Raw genomic sequence first — 18,975 nt, 5'->3', positions numbered from 1 at the left:
GATTGAATTCTTATGAGTATATAAACCCACGAGAGGTTCTCTGAAGATAACAGGTCATTTTATCTGGGTAGCTCAACGAAGGCTCCTCAAGCACCGTTTGATCTCATCGTGCTGTTAGTCAACTCAGCTCTTAACAACCACATCCGCCAACATGCGCCTTGAAAAGCCTCTGGACAATCCTCCCTGCACACACTACTACCCTTGCACGTGCCCTTTGCTCCCCCAGTACGCTCAACGGCGCGTGCGAAGGGACGAATGGTCACCGACATGGCTGCAACGTTCCCGTCACAATGAAGATGATAACGGTCATGTAGCCGCTCATATGAGAAAGAAGCGTTGGCTATACGCGACGAAGAACATGAGGACCTTCATGACACATCTTCTGTTCAACACGCCTCGGAAACCTGAAAACCCCCCCTGAGACACGAGCTTTCCGATGGCTATTGTCATCTCACCACGTTCCCCAAGAATATCAAGGCAAGCATCCACCTTGGCGCATGCTTGTGCGACATTTCTATCGTGACCTGCCCACGGAACTCAAGTGGAACCAGGATTTATGGTGCTTGAAGTCATGGAAACGTTGGTTAGCGTATAGAGACCTATATCAACGTCCAACGAGTCCCGTAAACGCGCCACCCGAAATAACGTGCGGCAAAGGACTGGCCTTTTCGATGGTCAGTGGGAACACCCGTGAAAAGAGATTGAAGATCTTGGAGGGACACTGGCTTGTCATTGTTTATATCTGGGCCTCTGACTTTACGTGGCTGAAGAAGATTGAAGTGTCAGACTTGGTTTCCTTCAGCAGTGTGATCGGGTAGGTACTTTGACGACGTATCGCCGCTTCTGTTTCGTTATACAATTGCTGACAGTCGCTCATCTCTTGTAGTTTTCGCGCCTGGGAATGGGTCGACGCGGTTGACAGTCCCAACAAGGTCCCATATCTGTTTTATGAGCTTGAGCGAAAAGATGACGGCATACTGAAGGACACAGTATTCGGTGGACTGGCATACAAAGACCATGATACGGTTCCAATAAGACCGGGCGATCCTGTGCCGGCCACACTGGCTGGGTTACGCCGTCTACTCAACAAGCAAGGGCGGGAGATGCTTTGTGCGGATTGGGAAGAGTTGGATGATTCGGGGAATCTGGTCTAATGAAGTAACTCGAGTAATTGTTCAGACAGTAACCATTGCAAGGGACATATTTGGGACTCTCTTCTATTGAAGTACTCAACTGCGCTTGAGTGTAGTGTTAATAGGGCTTCTTTGCGACTCACATAAGGCCAATGCACACATGTTAGCCTAGCCAGAGCGGATAAGGGTCGTTCGAGTAGCAGACGCTTACAGTGTGAGTGTAATGCATGGATATAAAAGAAGGAGGCGGCTATTTAGCACCTTGTGATGTTCGTCTGCCATCCTGCCATATATAAATCTTTATTACTGGCCTACCGAGATTAGGAGAAGGACATTTTTACTCTCTGCTATTGTGACCTTCTTTCTTTTCTTTGATAGCCATGGTACACGCTTCTACCTCTGCATGTAGTATGTGATATTGGAAAAGTCTACGAGGCCTAGCTTTTAAATCCATGATTATAAATTGAGTGGTGGACAACTATTCCTTCGAAGCACTCTCGAAGCTCACGCAAATGCAGGGTCCGTTCCTTTAGCAAGTCCGATGTATGTTTCCATCTGCATTCGCCACCATTCGACACCTTCTCGCCTGCTCATGAAAGAGATATACCCGCTTGGCTGAGTATTATTAGCCATAAAGACATCGTTTGTGCCAGTCAAGGACGTTCGAACAGAGGGGCCTCCCGACGCCGTAAGCGTTGACTGCCACTCATTGCTCAGTAGGAAAGACATGAACAGCTTGGAACTCTCCGGGCGAGGCGTCGAGGCAAAGATGGCCGCCTGCTGGGCCCAGGTCATGAACTGATCCGGAGCCTGGGGCTGTGACACCTGCAGGAAGGACGTCGACGGCGTGAATCCTCCCAGTGCAGAGAACGTCAGGACTCTTGAGCCTTTGCGAGACGCGTGATTGCTGATGATTGCGCCTGTAGCAGCTGCGGCACCGCGCACCCACATGACGTCTTGTTTGAGCAGAGAGTCCAGCCACTGGAACCCGTATCGCTCAATGATGAGAGAAAAGAGGTACAAGACGCCGTCGTCGTCGTTTGGGTAAGTAAGGACGAGTTTGCCTTTCCAAAAGGGATCCAAGACGTCGGCATACGTCTTTGGCACCTGATCCTTCTTGACAATGGTTGAATCATAGTAGAAAGGGCCAAACTGGTCTAAGTAACCACAAGCGTGTGAGCATGTCTCGATAGAACGTTCCCCACAAGGGAAAGACGTACTGTAGTTGACAGGCAGATACGCTCCGTCAATATGTTTGATGGCCAGGTTGATGTCGCTATAGTTGGCTGGCTTGTAGTGCAAGAGCCGCTGCTGCTTGTCCCAGCGAGGAAAGTCGTGCACGGTTTGCAGGAGGGCGACGTCGACGAAGGGTTTGCCGTCTATGTAGCTTCGATCGATGCGTGAGTCGGCATATTTGGACAAGTCGGCCGTGATGTTGATGGCAACATCAGGGAATCGTTGACGGAAGGCGTTGAGCATTGGCTCAGCCGCTGCTTGTGCTATTGGCCATCTTGTTAGTGACAAGTCAACTTCATCAAGGACACCGACTCATACAGCTTCCACCAAAGTAGACAGTCAATATGCCGCGTTCATGCTTTGCACTCTGGTAAATCTCATCCAAAGACCGCGTCTCGATTTCTGTGCCGTGTGATAGGACACCAGTCGAATAGATGAGGCAAGCGCCCAACAGGGCAGACTGCAATTGCTTCAAGGAGGGCATGATGGGGGGAGGGGAACGCAAGAAGGGATGGAAGCCTCGGCGGTTATTCAGGCAGCCCTCCACGGCAATGAGGCATGCTCCTATTTATTCTCACTCGACGTCGATTTACAACGCGAAGCATCGACATCATCTAGATGTGTCAGAGATTATTAACGAGGCCATTGCGGCTCGAATTTGTCATCTGCACGCTGGTCTGGACTCGTGTGTTTCCGCAATACCCGCTCTGAATCTTTGTAAAACTAGTATAAGCCCAAGACATGCTCCATGGAGAGTGCAAGGGTGCTGAAGTCGGCAAAAGAGACTGTTACTGCTATGAATAGCTGCCGAGTACGACTACATTGACTGCAGGCAGATAGGGTTGCTTGAACGTTTATATACGGATGCGTCTACTTGATCAGCCTATATGGAGGAATTTGGACGTACAGGAGCATTTCCTTACAGCTGACTACGCTCCCTTACATTCATTCTCAACTCACCGGGTAAAGAGGCTTTTGCTCCTCTACTAGAGGGAATGAAGTATCTTGCAGTACGCCTGCTGTGTGGTAAGGAATGTTCTCTGTCTTATAGACTCGAGACATCGATCTTTACTACCACTCCCTGTATGTACTAGCTGTAGCCGTACCTGGTTGATATATACCTATATTGCTACCTCTGATACTTATTCTATCATACCATTCTCCCGCGTTACTGTCATATAATGGATGATCTAGTGGAAGAATTACTTTATATCCATGCAATGTCGATTGTCAACTAAGATGGCCGCGCCATCTTGAACCCCTACTCGCATGGAATCCCGACGTTGGCTTGGGGAGGTTCGCCAAATTACATACACCGAGCACAATATCATGGTAGCTTGATAACAGCGATGGTAATCATGAAGCCTCTTTGTACACTGTACACTCAGAGTCTTTCGCAGGAGTGGGGGAGTTGTTATATCTATCTCTCCTTGAAGAATGGGTCGCTTACGCCGCTTTAATTGCCGGCCAAGGATGCCGGCTGCAACCAACGATGGCTGACACTCGGCGATTACGGAGCGCCGGCTTGTCTGTCAGGGGTTGAAAGAGGAAGACAAAGATATTGATTCATGTTTCGCTGTAATCTTATCAGATCTTACGAGGTATGTCCCGAGAGACTATGATGGCGGGCTCGACCGAGAAGGAATGCCCTAGTACCGGCAAAGAAGCTGTAAGTTGCACTGTGAACATGGATAATTGAGAAATAACCGTGGGTTCCGCATGAATGTGTACAGTACTCAAATCCCTGGCTGAAAGCTGACTCTGTTGTTTTCACGTTCCTGGCTTCATTTATTGAACCCTGTGGGTTGCCCATCGGCAAATGTGGCATTTCTCCGACCTGCGCCTCTCCCTGCGGATTATATTCCTTCAGCCGTCTCTACTCGGAGGAGGTCGAAGAGGTGAGAGGAGTTTGCACCTTGTTCTTCTCCTAACACACTCTGCGTCTTCTCGACATCTTCAACATCTTCAAAAGTCGACGGCTTTGGCGTCACCGCAGCCCGCGACAATGCGTATGGGCAGCCAGCCTATGTTGTTTTTTTCAGGAAGATGTCAGCACAAGAAGCAGTTGAAGAACCTCGAGGTGGCTGTTGCAGCTCGCGACGAAGCCCATGGTCATCCGTTTCTGTAAGCTTGGCACCGCTGTCCAGCGGCAGCTTTACGGCATCGACCTGGCCGTTCCCAGCGGCCTTGAGGAGCGCCGTGGTTCCACCCCACCGTGGCAGTCGCAATATGAGAACCGTGTTTGGGTAGCGGATCTACTATATCGGTACGGTCATTGATTGATGCGATGAGAAGCGCAGCATATAGCGGCGTTTGTCCGTTATGCGCGGCTGTCATATCCCGAGCCCCGTTCTTTAGGGGCATCTGGACGGTATCGGCAGAGCCGTCGCAGCTCACTGCAAAGAGCGGCGTTTGCCCAAGGGCATCCTGTAGCGTCAGGTCAGCACCGCCGTTGATGAGGTACTTGGCATTGTCCGCCTTGCCCTCGCAGCATGCCGCGAACAGCCTCGTCTGTCCCCCGCCTATAGTTGTAGTGTTTATATCCTTCTCTTGATCGACAAGCAGCCTCGATAGATGGTCGACCCGTTCTTCAAGGCTATAAACAGCGGTGGAATCGAGTCATAGTTGGCCAGGGGGGTCACGGGCGCCCTTTCCGATGAGGAGCTTAGAGCCTTTAACGGGGTCACTAAACGCTCGATAGACTGGACTGATGCCGTCGTTGTCGAGCCAGCATCCCAAGTTTATACATAGAGAGTTAAAACGCAGGTAAGAATACTTCAGCTACTCTATTTACTAGGCATCGATAGACGCTTACACTAGAATTAGAAGAAAGTAGCAACAGTATCAAAGAGTAGAATCTCTTGAATAGTTATAGCAGCAGCAGTTATCAAGATGTTGATCTGCCGGGAGGAACGCAGAATAACGCGCCAGGTATACGCCAATTCACACTAAACCCTCTCAAATTCCTCCTGTGTGTTAGACCTCGAGCTAGACACTTTCCCAAACACTTCGAAGATCCAGACTCCCTTCAGCTTCTCAAACCATAGGCTTACTATTCTGATCTCTGAAAAAGTCTCCTCCTCATGCCTAGATTGTAAGGTGTCTCTTGGTTCATGGGATCTGGATTTGTTCTTCCTTTCCGCTCTGAGTTGAGTGGAAGCCTTGGCCCCAAATAGTCCGACTCCCGCAATGACATATGTGAGACCCGAGAGTATTCCCAGGACTGTCCAGAATGTCCTCTGGGTGGAAGCAGTCTCAACTGATTGGAAAGCATCCATCCCAAAGAAGGTCTGGAGACGGGTCAACAAGGAAAGGCTATTGCTGGTAGACAAGGTTGCAACTTACCGCAGCAAAAGTGGGAGGGAGAAAGACGACGGTGACAATCGTGAATACCATCAGGTATTTACTGAGAACTCTAGTCTTCTGGGCCTCGGTAACTGACTGAACATTGTACAGCTGTTGAGCGGCAGTTAGTAGGTATATGGCATTACGGCTTGCGGTAAACTCACACCATCCATGAGCCCCTTGACCTCCTCCTTTGTCTGCTTGATCATGCCACATAGCCTGTCGGTAGCGCGTTGCTGGCGTTTCCGCACAAGATCCCAGTTGTATTCGAGGATCCTTTGCGTATCCTCGTTGTGCTTGTAGGTCTTTTGCCACCAGTGGTCTACAATGACGGGGTTTCGGACGTTCAAGGACAGGGACTCAAGACGTGCAGTATCTGCCTGGATAATGTCGTCGATCCTTCCAAGCATCTGGAGAACCTTGAAGTATAATACCAAGTCCCTAGGATTGGTTTCCAGCACCAGCTCTCGCAAGCGCTTGTCATCGTTGAGTACGTCGAGCTGATCGAATCAGTTCTAGCTCTCTGCCTTGGTCAGGGTATGCAACTGCTCTCACCTTGACAGATACCATCTGGTTGATCCGAGTGATGGTAGTGTTCCAGTCCTTCTCCCACGAGTCGATGAATGAACAAATCTGAAGCTGGAAGACTGAAACACCGCTGTATACGGCCGCGGGATAAATCCCGTAGCGCTTCCAAGGCTTCCACCTGTTATAGCTTGTGATGTCGTTCGTGGGACTGTGACTCCACACGCCGTATTCGTGCTCTCCGGCATCAATCAGCGATAGCAACACATAATGCCCACTGGGCGAGTGGATGGGAAAGATGCTAAGGGCTGTTGAGTACCGTCGCTCAACCAAGCATTCCGTGTCCTCGCTGTAGAAAGCTTTGAACCCGATCTTCTCTCTTTTGCACTTGAGCCCCGTAGCTGGGCTGCCTTTGATGATTGGCGTTTCCTCAAAATCCATGATGGTAAAGGACCTCATGTAATGCATGAAAACTCCATACTTGTGAGAACCAGGCATTCCGTGATCTCGCGTTATAGCATGCTGGGAGCTTTGGAAGTCTCTCAGCCCACACCTCTGATGCACAGATCTCTCGCGCCATACAGACACATGGGCATCGAGGAAGTCGTGTTTGCATTCAGGCCTCAGTTGAGTGCCTTTACTGAAACAGAGAGTGGTTGCCATTGTCTCGTAGTCGATAATTGCTGTTGACCGGTTCACTGAGACTCGACTAGGCTTTGCATGTCAGTGCTTGCTGTAAGAAGCCGATCTGGAGAGAATGTAGAATATACAGACCATATTATTCCACAGATGGATGATCCTTTTGGCGCTTCGGGAAGGCTCTGTATAACAGGGCTTGTTAGATTGCCCTTGTACGGCGCGTAGATTTGGGATAGTAGACGAGATTGGAATAGAAGGTGAGATTTGTGTAGAAGATCGCAAGGAAAAGACGAGAGTCGCTCATCATGTTGCCTATACTGCTCGAATTGGCTTCATACCTGAATCGGGGACTCCATGGGAGTGTAGCTGATGGGGTCGCTGATTTTGCTCATATTTGGACAAGCATAGTAGACTCTTATTGTGTTTCCATAGTTGCGATCCGGCTCACCGAGAGGCGAAAATCTCCACACTTTTGGCCACCTCTCATAGACTTGGCTTACCCAGCTTTCTCGGCCGAATTCCCTTTCCTCGATAGAGTCACTCGAGAAGTCTTCTTCCCATGGCGAGGAGTATCTATTGAACTCTCGAACCCAGTCTTCAAAGATTTGACGAGCGATGACAAGGTTCTCTTCCGTAACCCATTCCATCAATGCGTCTTCCTCGAAACCGTGCGTCATATTTCGGCCTCTGACATTCGCGTGAATGCTCGAGACGGAACTTCCACACGGTATAAGCGTGTTCAAGAACTCGGTCCCGAGAGACTGGTTCCGTGGTGCCATTGGCTCTTGGTCAGAGCCAGCCCAAGCATTGTCGGTCGAGTACCACAGCGTTTCGGCAATTTGCGGTATGTCAGAGAGATGCTCAAACCTCTTCTGCAGCAATCCAAGAATCAGTTTTTGATCGGCAATGAGTTGGTCGACGGGCTTCGCTGGCGATAGCTCGATGATTCTGCTCAAATGCTCTTCCACGGTATTCTCCATTGTGATGGATGAAACAAAGGTACGGAACAGGCCAGCTGGTGATGGGGAAGAACAAGACGGGCTGTGATGGTTGAACCGGGGGCAAGGCGCGATCGATCATCAGAGGTTACCCCATTTCAAACCAATTCCCACAGCCTCATTCCTTCGGTCCTTACTATATATGCAAGTGTTGCCACGGATTTTGGCACCAGTACGCTTTGAGGCTTAACGAATGTACTGATAAAGACTGCGGACAATCACTGTGTTATGTTACCAGTTACTTTGCACATCTTTCTACGTACAGGTGGCTATCTAGCACCATGAACTATCCGGCATTTTCATGCTCTGTTACTTCTCTTTAGAGTATGAGACGGCTGTTTTCTGCTACTACTGCTACTATCGCTGTATTCTTTTCGTCTGCTCTACTTGTCCTGCTATGCAATATTGCCTCCAGCTGGGAGACCGCGCGCTCCCTGCATTCACTAAGCCGACAACTATCCCCCCCCCCCCCCCCCCCCCCCCCCCCCCCCCCGCCACAATAGGGTTGCATTGGTGCTCAATCTTGTACGGATCATGTCTCCCCTACACTTTAGCCGCAACCAGGCGAGACAAGTTTAGCGGAAGCCATGCGATTTGCTCAGAACTGCCTGTTGATAGCCGACTGTGCATCCTTCCCAATCTACTACTGTCTCATTGAACATTGTTGATTAACAGCAACAACCACGAGCCCTGTATTTATTGGACGTATGTTGACGCCCTGATGTATTTCCCGTTGAAACTGACAGGTCCTGCAAAAGTCGATCCAGAGAAGTGTGCAACGCTGTTTTGCGTCCCGCCGGTTGCGTTGAACCGTGAACTACCCAAGCATTCATTTCGAAACGAGTTAGACGACGATGCTCTGGCGACATTCTCTGAGCAAGGCAACCAGCACAGTATTGGAATCCGCAAAGAACCGTTGCGCATGGCTGATCTATCATGGACGCGTCATTGACCTGCTTGAAGACGTGGCCAAACAACTTTTCCGACGCTTGAACCTTGGCAATCATGCCTTTCCAGCCTTCATCCTTCACTGTGTCTCCGTTGGATCTGGCAAGCCGTATTGAAATGACCCGGCGCACAGTTGTTATCTGAAAGTCAAGGATCTGTTGAGAAAGCGTCATGAGACGGTCCTCAAGCTCGGCATCTAGACCCGAGCCCCTGTGCTCTCTTCTTGTTCGCTGACGTTCCGCTGACCAGAACATTGGCTGATGCATCGTTTTACGCCGTTCTCAGTCCAGTTGGTTGGCTCTACAGACTGAGAGTGGGCTATCCGGCGCCCCGACTTGGCTATCCGGTATCCCGTCGAGTTGTACTGAATGCCAATATCGAGATTCGAGGATGAGGAGCCTGCTCCGTTCTGCTCAATAGGCGCCGAAAGCTTCATGTTATGCCATTCTCTTGATGGTGTCGCGCAAGACGGCCAACTGATCTTGGTTGGCTTTGTCTGTTCGATCAATGAAGGATCATGCATCCTGCCTTGCCCTTGCCATGCCTTTAGACTTATAGAAACGCCTCAGTTTCAGCCAAAAGAACAGCTCTGTAGGCCATGGTATAGTCTCAGGGGTTGAAAGCTCAAGCTAGACTAAAGAAACTACGCATGGGCGTCGCACACAAGCTTATCTTCATAGAGGTCGCTTGTGACAAGCCGGATGATTTCGTGGCTTTTGCTAGCGGCCCTCATCTGCTAGATCCCGCAGCCTCCGGACCTGGGCCGGACCCGAAGGCCGAGTCTCCACCTCTTGTCCCGATCTCCGGGTTCTCAGGGACCGCGCATATTAGGTAGGGTAGAATGTCTACGATGGAGTTGTAGTCACCGGGTATCTGTAGACGAGGACATGCGGCCAACTTGTGCACCTCTGTTATGCCCGGCTTTGTGCTTTGTTCGAGTTGGGTGAAGAGTCTGTGCTTTCCGTGAAGTGTCCTTGTCCATGTCGGCGACGCCTCATTCAGTCAAAAGGAGGAGAGATATAGGCATGGATGGCATGATGATTTGAGGGCTTCAGCTCCCCTGTTTGACATGACAATGGCAGCTATACTACACGTATCAATGAAGCGGTCCATGGGAACACAGTTGAACAACCAAGCCGGTCGCCGTGGGGGCATTTTCATTTGGGAGTGGCCATTTAGCGTTGCAACTTTATGCAGATAGAGTCAGAACGCTGCTAAAAGCATAATCTTGGAAGCTTCTGCTAGGACCAGGAGAATGTTGACAGAGTAGCAGAGAGTAGAATGTCTTATCTAGTTATAGCAGTAGCAGTGATGAGGATATCAATTTACTGGGATCCCGGATAGCCAAGTTGGGGGCCTGGAAACCCATTGCCTTGCTTCTTGTATCCGGAATACAGTGAGATACTTCTGAAGTATTATTGGTCAGTCTCATTTAGTTCTGCGCTCCCTACAACTCACAAGTTCAGATCAAGAAAAACTGTCTTCTAATGACGTTACGTCTCCATATAAGTGTCCGATCTCATACAGTACGAGTCCGCACTAACCGCAGACCTCCCCGCTATAGCCGCCCCAAACCCGTACTCCAACATCTCCAGCCTTCATTCTTCTCCTCCGCATCATCACGACCATCACCACCTCGGCCATGCCTCGAAAACTCACCTTTCCAACCTCCTCCTCCAGCCTCTCCCTCGCCTCTTCCTCAGGCGGCACGCCAATCACCCCGACCTTCAGCACGACGCCCTCGTCCCTCTCCTTCTCGACCCTCCCGTCGTCCACAAACTCTCCCTTCCCGCGCCTCGACCTGCCCGCCTCCTTGTCCGATCCCTCGCTGCCGTTCCCGCGCCTCATCGTCTTCGACCTCGACTACACGCTCTGGCCCTTCTGGGTCGACACCCACGTCACGCCTCCCCTCAAGATCAATCCCACGCACACCGGCGCAACAGATCGCACGGGCGAGGAATTCGCCTTCTACGACGAGGTCCCCGAGATCCTGGCCGTGCTGCCGTACCTCAACAGCCCGAACAAGATCAAGCTGGGCGTTGCGTCGCGGACGAGCGCGCCCAGTCTGGCCCGCGAACTGCTCAAGGGCATCCACATCCCGCCGACGGCCTCCTTCGCGGACGAAGACGGCAACAACAACAATAATCATATTACCAGCAAGAAGTCGTCATCGTCTGCGACCAAGAAAAAGGTTGCGATTGACGTGTTTGACGGCGGGCTGGAGATTTATCCGGGGAGCAAGATTAAGCATTTCGAGGCGCTGCAGAAGCGCACGGGGATCCGGTTCGAGGATATGCTGTTTTTCGACGACGAGGCGAGGAATAGGGAGACGGAGCGGCTGGGCTTGACGATGAAGCTGGTCATGGACGGGGTGACGTGGGAGGAGGTTGGGAAGGGCGTTGAGCTGTGGAGGAGTCGAAGGCATGGGGGCTGATTGGAGTATAGAGGGAAGTCGGGGGTAGACAGACGTCTGCATAGAAGAGCTTTGCCGTCTGCGTGTGCGAACATAAGACGTCAACACAAGATATCACTTAGAGCGAAAAGAAGCACCGAGCAATCAATGTCATAGAATCAATGACCTATTTCCTATAGGAACCTCGCCAACATCATCGGGTCTGTATATGAAAGAACAAAAACGAACAGCTATTCTGCGTAGATATTTGGTATATTCCAAGTCCAATTACACTCCCAGCCTGGTGAGAAACAACCCCCCAAGTCCCCATACATTACACATCTCAAATCTCATCTCGTCACGTCTTATCGCCAGTCTCCCTCCTCTTCCTATCGAGATAAACCCAACAACCCCACAATGCAGATGGTCCGTCTTCCCTCCTGTGCACAAAATGCCATCAGAAAGGAAAAAAAAAAAAAAAAAAAAAAAAAAAAAAAAAAAAAAAAAAAAAAAAAAAAAAAAGAGGCATTCTGTATGCGCATATGCAATGACTCAAATGGCTCTAGTCCAAGAATTATGTTGAAGAAAATGATATAACAAAAAAAGGGGTCATGTGCTCGGTCATGCAGCAGCCGTGGCGGCAGGTATAGGCGTCACCTCCGGCGACTTGGCCTTGTCGTCGTCAAGAGCCAGCTTCTCGATCGCTTCGGCAGGCCCGTCGGTCTGAGTGGCGTCGTCAAGCGTGTCTTCCGAGGTCTGAGTGCCGTCGGAGGCGTCGTTGATCGTCGTGGCGGCGGTGTTCGTCGAGGTGGTGACCGAGCTGTCTGTTCCATTCGACTCATCCGCAGCCTTCTCAGGCGGGCTCCATGTCCTGGGCAGCGTGCAGATGACCTCTCTGACCAGCTTGCCGTTCTCGGCACCCAGCCTCACGCACGCCAGTCTCTCCTCGCCCGGGACGTCCTCCCACAGCAGCGGTCCGCTAGGGAACGAGCTGTATCCCTCCTCCCACCGCACCACACCCTCCCACGCAGGATCGGGAACGCCCAGCTGGCCAAACGTGTAGTCGAGCTCGCCGCCGTACTTCTTGGGGATGTTTCGAGGCTCGATAAAGGCCTCGAGCGTGGGCTTGACCTCGTGAGGCGCAAGCACAAAGATCTTGGACACGGTGATCGGATCGAACCAGCGCTTCACCCAACCCCAAACGGTGCTGAAGAACACAGGCGCCCCAATGATGAAGATGCGGTCCAGCGTCTCGGGGTAATGCGCCGTGGCCAGCTGCGACGCCGCCTGCATGTGTCCCTTGAGGTTCCAAAACTGCTTCAGTCCGACGCCCGAGATGTCGACAATGTTGGTGCTCATGGTGACAGGCACGTCGGGGTGTTCGCGGTCCGTCAGCTGCGTGCAAAAGGGCTGGTTGAAGCGCGTCAGGTTCTCGTAAAGGGCAAAGAGCCGCAGCAGGCCGGGGGCCGTCTTGCCGTCCGTCTTGGCCTGTGAAAAGGTGCTGTTGGCGCCCTGCTTCTCGTAGTTTGCGATGGTTTTGGAGTCGAGGGTGCGGATCTCGAAGACGTAAAGGGGGATGCCTCGGCGGTCTCGGCGGCCCGTCCATTGGGGATACTGTTGCAGGGTTCCGCGGTTAGTTTTGGATATATCACAAACTTGAGACCCTTGTACAACATCAGCGACTCACCAAGCGCCGGCTCTGCTCGTACGCGTCGAGCTCAATCGTCCGGTACAGCGTATCAATGTTGTTCGCCGCCCGCCACTCCTCCGTGTCCTTGAACTGGGCCAGCGCATCGTCCACGATCCAGCGCCTCGCCCGCAGATACCGCAGCAGCGTCTGGTCGTCGTGCGACGGCGGCGGGCCCGGGCGCCACAGCTTCTTGTCCAGCAGCGCGGCCCTGAAGCGCTCCAGAGCCTCCTCCTGGGCGGCGCTCAGGTGGCCCAGGTGGCCGTTTGGAAACATTCCCGCCTGCTGGCTGGCCGAGCTCGACGACTGAACCCGGCCGGCCGGCGCGGAACCTTCGTAGTCCGTCGTCATGATGGGTTTCGTGGGACCTTTTGCCTCGCCTGTGTGTGTGTGATTCCGAGGCGTTGCGAGACGGGAAAGCAAACAGGAGGATGAAGGATGTAACCCGTCGACCAACAGTATAAGTAGGTATTAGCGGGGGGAGGTGCTGTAGTAATCTTGGGTCCCGAAGGATCGAAAGAGGCGTTGAAAGTAAATAAGGTAAAAAGAAAAATTGTAGGAGGACAAAGAGAAAGGCGTTCCTAGTTCCAGTTCGGGGGTGATCAAGATCAAATCACAAAAGTCCGCTCAAACACACGTAAAGGAAGGCGGCTAAAGGGGAAGCTAACGGAGCAGACAGGGAACAAAAAGTAAGCCAGCAGGCCGATTAGACTCGGGATTTTCAAAAGTAGAAACAAGCAGGCCAAGACTTGATGGGTATTGAATGGGTTGGGTGTGTGTGGAGAAGCCAAAAGACAGATCCGAGAGGCGGCAAACGGCAGCTTCGGAGGCCGATAGAATGCCGTCCTGCAAAGAGGAGGATCCAGGCAGTCGGAGCAGTTGAAAAAAAAAAAAAAAAAATGGGGGGGGGGGGGTCGGGTCCGGTAGGTTGACAGCCGCGAATAGTAAGGGCGAATGGAGAGCTGTCTCGTGCCTGATTCTGCTGTCAAGACACTTGGGCGGCTGTCATTGATTCCAGATGCGATGCGTCTTGTTGCTTACAGCCTTCAGGTTTCCCTCTGACGCCGCGGAAGGGGCCTGGCGGTTCATTATATCATAGCGGAACAGCGAAGGGCCATGATGGAACAAGATAGAGACTCATTAATTAGTAAGAGCTAACTATTGCTGATTCACAGACAACAGCACGCTCCTAGGACTAGATTAAATAGCAACGGCATGGGGCAGACGTGATAGTCCGGCTGGGCCACATGTTCTGGCCGCTTCCACATGGCCTCTCCGTGTCGTGGCGGCAGCCTGTGACGGCCATGACAGCATTGCCTGGGCTTACTGTTGGCTCTGCTGCCGTGATCGTGATCCGTCCTGGATTTGCACGCTCAGGCTCTCAGCAATCAACCACATGTGGCCCGTCCCATTGTCAATCACAAGGCACATTACAACTATAGGGCTATATCGTAGTTCTACTATATACTATATCCCCGGCGGGCATTGTGGTGCGGAAGCCTCGGAAGGAAGCAAATTTCCGGCACGCCCGACAGCTCCAGCTGCTTATCGATCGATCAGAGGAGGCCCAGCAAGCCGGTTTGGCCCCATGCAACTCAATCTGGGGAAAAAAACAAGAGCTTGTAATGGTGACTCTAGTATTAGCAGATGGAATTCAAGGTCAAGGTAGCTTTGCTGCCGGCACGTCAGGCCTAAAATCCGCCGTCAGACCGGGAGGCGACAGAATTCAAGCTCTCTGCAGGCCGTCCATCTGACCTCCGTCATCTTGCAAGTTGGTCGAACTGATTGGCTCGCGGCTCGAATAGCGCGGAAATCATCAGGACGCCAAGGTCCTTGTCAGACGGGGCATGAGGAGGAGAGAATCCGGCGCTGATGGGCTTGAGGCAGACGGCAGGCGGAGCATCGGAGCACGGTGCTCGGAGGACTGCAGAGAAGCAAAGCAACGAGTCAGAAAAGGAGCAATTCGGATGAAGTGTGATTCCAGATTGACTGACTGCTTCTTTCAGCCCATCTTGATCGGAAAGGCCCAGCAACGTGGTCGGATGTTCCAGGGTAGCAGATGAATAGCCTCGAGTGTGTCAGCGAGGCGTCCGTGGCGCATTGTGATGCAGATTCGCCGATTTGCCACTTGAGATGTGACGTCTTTCTCTCTTGAAGACCGCCAACCCTTGACCATCATGGACAATCCATTACCCTTTGGGGCAGGTCCAGCATCAGGGCTGTTTCTCAGCTGGTTGGCTGTCTGTTAATATTCGCTGTTATGGCCTGTCGCGGGACCTGGTGCACCTTATACACGAGTCACAGTTTCGGCCATTGTTCCATTTCCTCCAACATCCTCCTCTGGCCAGTCCATCACTACTGGCAGTTCAGGCATGCGTAGGAAAAGATGAGATTAGCCCAACGCAACGTGACAACCGACAATCCTTTCACTCTGACAATGACTGGACACTGTTGCCCCCTTTCACCTGCGCGCGAATTGCCTCCCCTTTCGATCCCCTCGGTCTGGTCCAGCCCTGCGGATCCCGTCTCCTCGGTGCTCTCTGGGATGCGCGTATTGGTGCAGAGCAATGTCAAGACAGATGCAGATAAGACGGAGCACAACAACCAAACCGATCCTTCCAACTCCTTTGTCAACCCCCTTCAGCACCGAACAGCACACACAATGCCACCCACATCCTTTCTCCTGAGTCCTCCTCACCAGGCTGTCGGTCACCTTTGCTTGACAGTTCAGCCCCCAAGCACAGCAAGAGAGGCGTCCCCCCCCACTGCGAGAGCACCTCCCAGGGCATCCTGCATAGCCGTCGGTCCGATCTTGGGTGCTCCTACGTACATACACGGACAGATCAGACTTGAAGAAAGCAGGGGCTTACCTTGTGCGTTGACAGCCCACCGGAGGGTCGATCCGCCGTAGCGCTTCCGCGAGCAACGGCAGTCGGCTGTTATGTCTAGCGTGGGAACAAAGGGCCAGGTCGAGGCGGGTGCATTCTAGACGCCGCCTGAGCTGGTTCCGTGCAGTTGAGGCTACCCTGAGCCAGCAGCCTGAGTTGGCGATGTGGCGCTTCATGTTGCTATGAGGTATTGGCTACTGCATGCCATCGGGGCGCTTACAAGGACGCATCCATTATGGCAGAGGATTGCAAACAAAAGAGCCCCCGATTCAGTGAGTCGTACATGTGATACTGCCAACAGCGAAGCAGAGCAACTAAGATAACTCGGGGAGGCATCGCTCTTCAACGAGTCGGTTGTCTTTACTGGAGTGAAGAGTCACTGCGGCCTCGGGCAAAGGGGACCGATTTCATCCTCTATTGGCCACGCAGCCGAGGATGGAGTTTGTTGGTTGACCGGTTTCAAGTCCTTTACCTTTGGGGGCTCAATTCGCACAATGTGCCCTGTATTACATACCTGAATCTGGGGCTTGTATCGATCCTAGCCTTGCACCACAACCACGGAACGAACAAGGGGGGCACTCTCTTCGGCCTGGAGGGTCCCATGGTTGCTCTGATTCGACGGCATACGAGAGAGCACGAGCAAAGAGCCAGCAACGCAACGCAACCAGGCAGCGCAGCGTGGGATTGCCCCGTTCCCGACTTTGACTGACTGATGGCATCGCACCATATTACCATATCATCCCATCCATTTCAACCGCTTTGTGCCAACTTCACCGATTCCATCTTCCCTTGCCTATTCGGTGTCTCTGCTATTGTGACTGCCCTGAGCACTACCACCTCGACTATTCCCCCTTTATCTCCGCAACTCTCAAGGGTCATTTTCCTTCCAGCCCTCGCAGTTGATTTGCCCCGAGCGACCGGTTCTGCTTTGTGATCTCGACCCCGTCTATTCCTCCGCAGAGTCGCCATTTCGGCCCCCCCCTGGCTGCTCGTTGGCCCTCTTTCAGAGCTTTCCGTCTTCGCTGATTGCCCGACTGGGGAACGGAGGCCAATCCGCAAGTGCATTTAGGAAGCTGGGGCTAAAGCAAGCAAGCAGACGCCACACAAGCACACCCCCCGGCGACGACAAATCTGAGATCGAATCGGAAAGCGTTTTGACGATGACTGATTGACGGTTGATTTGATTACCTACGCTCTTTTTTCGAAGGGGGGGACTTGATTTAAAATATATAACACAACGAGGCTGAGGCTCCAGACAGACAGACTGAAGAATCAAACAGACCGGCGGATAAACACACAAGACAGACAAGACGAGACATAAGACAGAGATACATCTTCTTCCTCCCAACTCTACAACATCTCCCCTCCATATATATATATATATATCTCAACTCGCAACTTTCCTCACCCGCATCTTCGTTCAAACAGCATGAAGCACAGCCGGCGCCCACGATGACGTCGAAAAGGCCGCAATGCTGGGAATGCCAGCGCCGCGGCTCGCCGTGCGACGGCAGGGTCCCCGTCTGCGGCAACTGCAGCGCCGCCGGCATGGTCTGCCCGGGCTACAGCAACGCCCGGCCGCTGACGTGGCTGCCCACGGGCAAGGTGTCGCGGCTGCAGAAGACAAAGGCCAGCAAGGACAAGGACAAGGACAAGGACAAGGACAAGGACAAGGACAAGGACAAGGGCCGGGGCCACGGGGCGGCGACGGGAGGCAGACGACAGCAGCAGCAGCAGGCCAGGCCTGGTCCGGGTCCGGGAGTGACGGGGAGGTTGTCGAGCAGCAGCACGGCGGAGCGAGCGGCGTCGGGATCGGGTAGCTCGGCGGCGAGACGGCGGAGGAGGAGAGAGGAGGGCAGGACTGATGGCGGCGGCGTGAATAACGATGGCAACATCACCGACAACGCCGTCAACACCAACAACAGCAACAGCGACATCGAGAGCATCATCACCACCAACACCGTCACAAACAGCAGCAGCGGCAGTGACCGCAGCAGCGATGCCGGCATCTTCTCCGACGCCTCGCCGGGCGACTCGACATCGCTCGTGGCGGCCGTCAGCCAGACGATTGTCCGCAGTGACGAGAGCGAGAGTCATCGCGAAGATGACAACATGAACAGCAGCAGCGACGTCTTCTCCGAGGAGAACGAGCACATGAAAGCGACGAGTCTCCAGGTGGTCGCCAGCAGACAGCTGCAGCAATGGGGCTCTACCAACAGCTCCAGGCAGATGCAGGTGTCTGTTCCGCCAGACCTGAGGCCCGAGCAGTGGGACTTTGTCGATGCAATACAATACTGTACGTTGACTGACCCCCCCCCCCCCCCCTTCTTTATCTACCTCTGCGTGTCCCGGACCTGTACTATATACACATGCACCACACGAATTAGCAAGCATCGTATCTGACCGCCTCCCAGACAACAGCCTCCTCCTTCCCAAGCTCCGCGCACGACAAATCGTCCAGAACCCCGCCTGGGGAGGCGAGCTCAACGGCAAGGCCCTGCAGAACCTCACGGCCGCCAACCGGCACTGCATCCTGGCCATCGCCGTCGGCTACCGCATCATGTGCGTCTCCATCATCCACGGGCTGGACCTGGAGCCGTCGACGTCCGGCCCCGCGTCTCACCTGTGGCTCGAGTTTTACCGGCACATGGGCAAGTCGATTCGGGCGCTGAATGACGAGATTCAGCGCAGCGGGAACGTGTTCAACATCTTTTCTAGCATGGCTCACTTGATGAGCGCAGAGGTGAGACTCACACTGGTGATGCTTGATTGCCAAAAAGACTAACCTGACTTCTTCCTCTCAAGGTCCTCGTCTCTAATTCCTTGTCATGGCGTCTTCATGCCGACGGCTACCTCATGCTCATCAAGCACTGCGGCGGCCTCCGCAAACTCATGAACACTTCCGCAACCCCCCTATTAATGCAAAGCTTCGTCATGTACGTAACCCCATCTCCTCCCCTCTCTACCCCCTTATTCCGAAACTCCAAGCTCACCATCCCCCCTCCCAGCGGCATCACCGTCTTCAACACCACAAGCCCCAGCCACGCCCAGCTCGTCGACGCCTGCAACTTCGACGTCGACGACGTCATGGCCCTCTACGAGATTGGGAGCAGCCCCCTCTTCTACTGTCCCGCGCCCCTCTTCCGCGAAATCTTCCTCATCAACCGCCTGCGCCTCGAAGCCG

General features: G+C 53.0%; 5 protein-coding genes across 5 annotated transcripts; 2 read left to right on the top strand and 3 right to left on the bottom strand.

The window, feature by feature from the left end:
- Positions 1-397: 397 nt before the first annotated feature.
- On the top strand, positions 398-1,154 carry CCMA1212_006978 (uncharacterized protein; the record flags this gene model as incomplete). The annotated part of the gene is made up of 2 exons (XM_073704162.1): positions 398-814; positions 887-1,154. Coding segments are annotated over 2 exons (684 nt in total), but the record flags the coding sequence as incomplete, so codon positions are not given.
- A 483-nt stretch (positions 1,155-1,637) lies between these two features.
- CCMA1212_006977 (uncharacterized protein) lies at positions 1,638-2,853 on the bottom strand (the record flags this gene model as incomplete). The annotated part of the gene is made up of 3 exons (XM_073704161.1): positions 1,638-2,290; positions 2,354-2,632; positions 2,688-2,853. 3 exons carry the CDS (start codon positions 2,851-2,853, stop codon positions 1,638-1,640), a joined length of 1,098 nt encoding a protein of 365 aa, XP_073557641.1.
- Positions 2,854-9,020: 6,167 nt separating this feature from the next.
- Positions 9,021-9,260, bottom strand: CCMA1212_006975 (uncharacterized protein; the record flags this gene model as incomplete). The annotated part of the gene is made up of 1 exon (XM_073704160.1): positions 9,021-9,260. One exon carries the CDS (start codon positions 9,258-9,260, stop codon positions 9,021-9,023), a length of 240 nt encoding a protein of 79 aa, XP_073557437.1.
- A 1,206-nt stretch (positions 9,261-10,466) lies between these two features.
- Positions 10,467-11,258, top strand: CCMA1212_006974 (uncharacterized protein; the record flags this gene model as incomplete). Its single annotated transcript, XM_073704159.1, has 1 exon — positions 10,467-11,258. The coding sequence occupies one exon, from the start codon at positions 10,467-10,469 to the stop codon at positions 11,256-11,258; it is 792 nt and encodes a 263-aa protein (XP_073557436.1).
- Positions 11,259-11,837: 579 nt separating this feature from the next.
- CCMA1212_006973 (SEC14 cytosolic factor) lies at positions 11,838-13,254 on the bottom strand (the record flags this gene model as incomplete). The annotated part of the gene is made up of 2 exons (XM_073704158.1): positions 11,838-12,830; positions 12,904-13,254. The coding sequence occupies 2 exons, from the start codon at positions 13,252-13,254 to the stop codon at positions 11,838-11,840; spliced, it is 1,344 nt and encodes a 447-aa protein (XP_073557438.1).
- Positions 13,255-18,975: the final 5,721 nt, after the last annotated feature.

Source organism: Trichoderma ghanense (genome assembly GCF_004382785.1).
Source record: "Trichoderma ghanense strain CCMA-1212 chromosome Unknown scaffold_8, whole genome shotgun sequence".
NCBI classification, from domain to species: Eukaryota; Fungi; Ascomycota; class Sordariomycetes; order Hypocreales; family Hypocreaceae; genus Trichoderma; species Trichoderma ghanense.
Note: the sequence above shows the minus strand (reverse complement) of the source record. Positions and strands in the feature narration are given on the sequence as shown.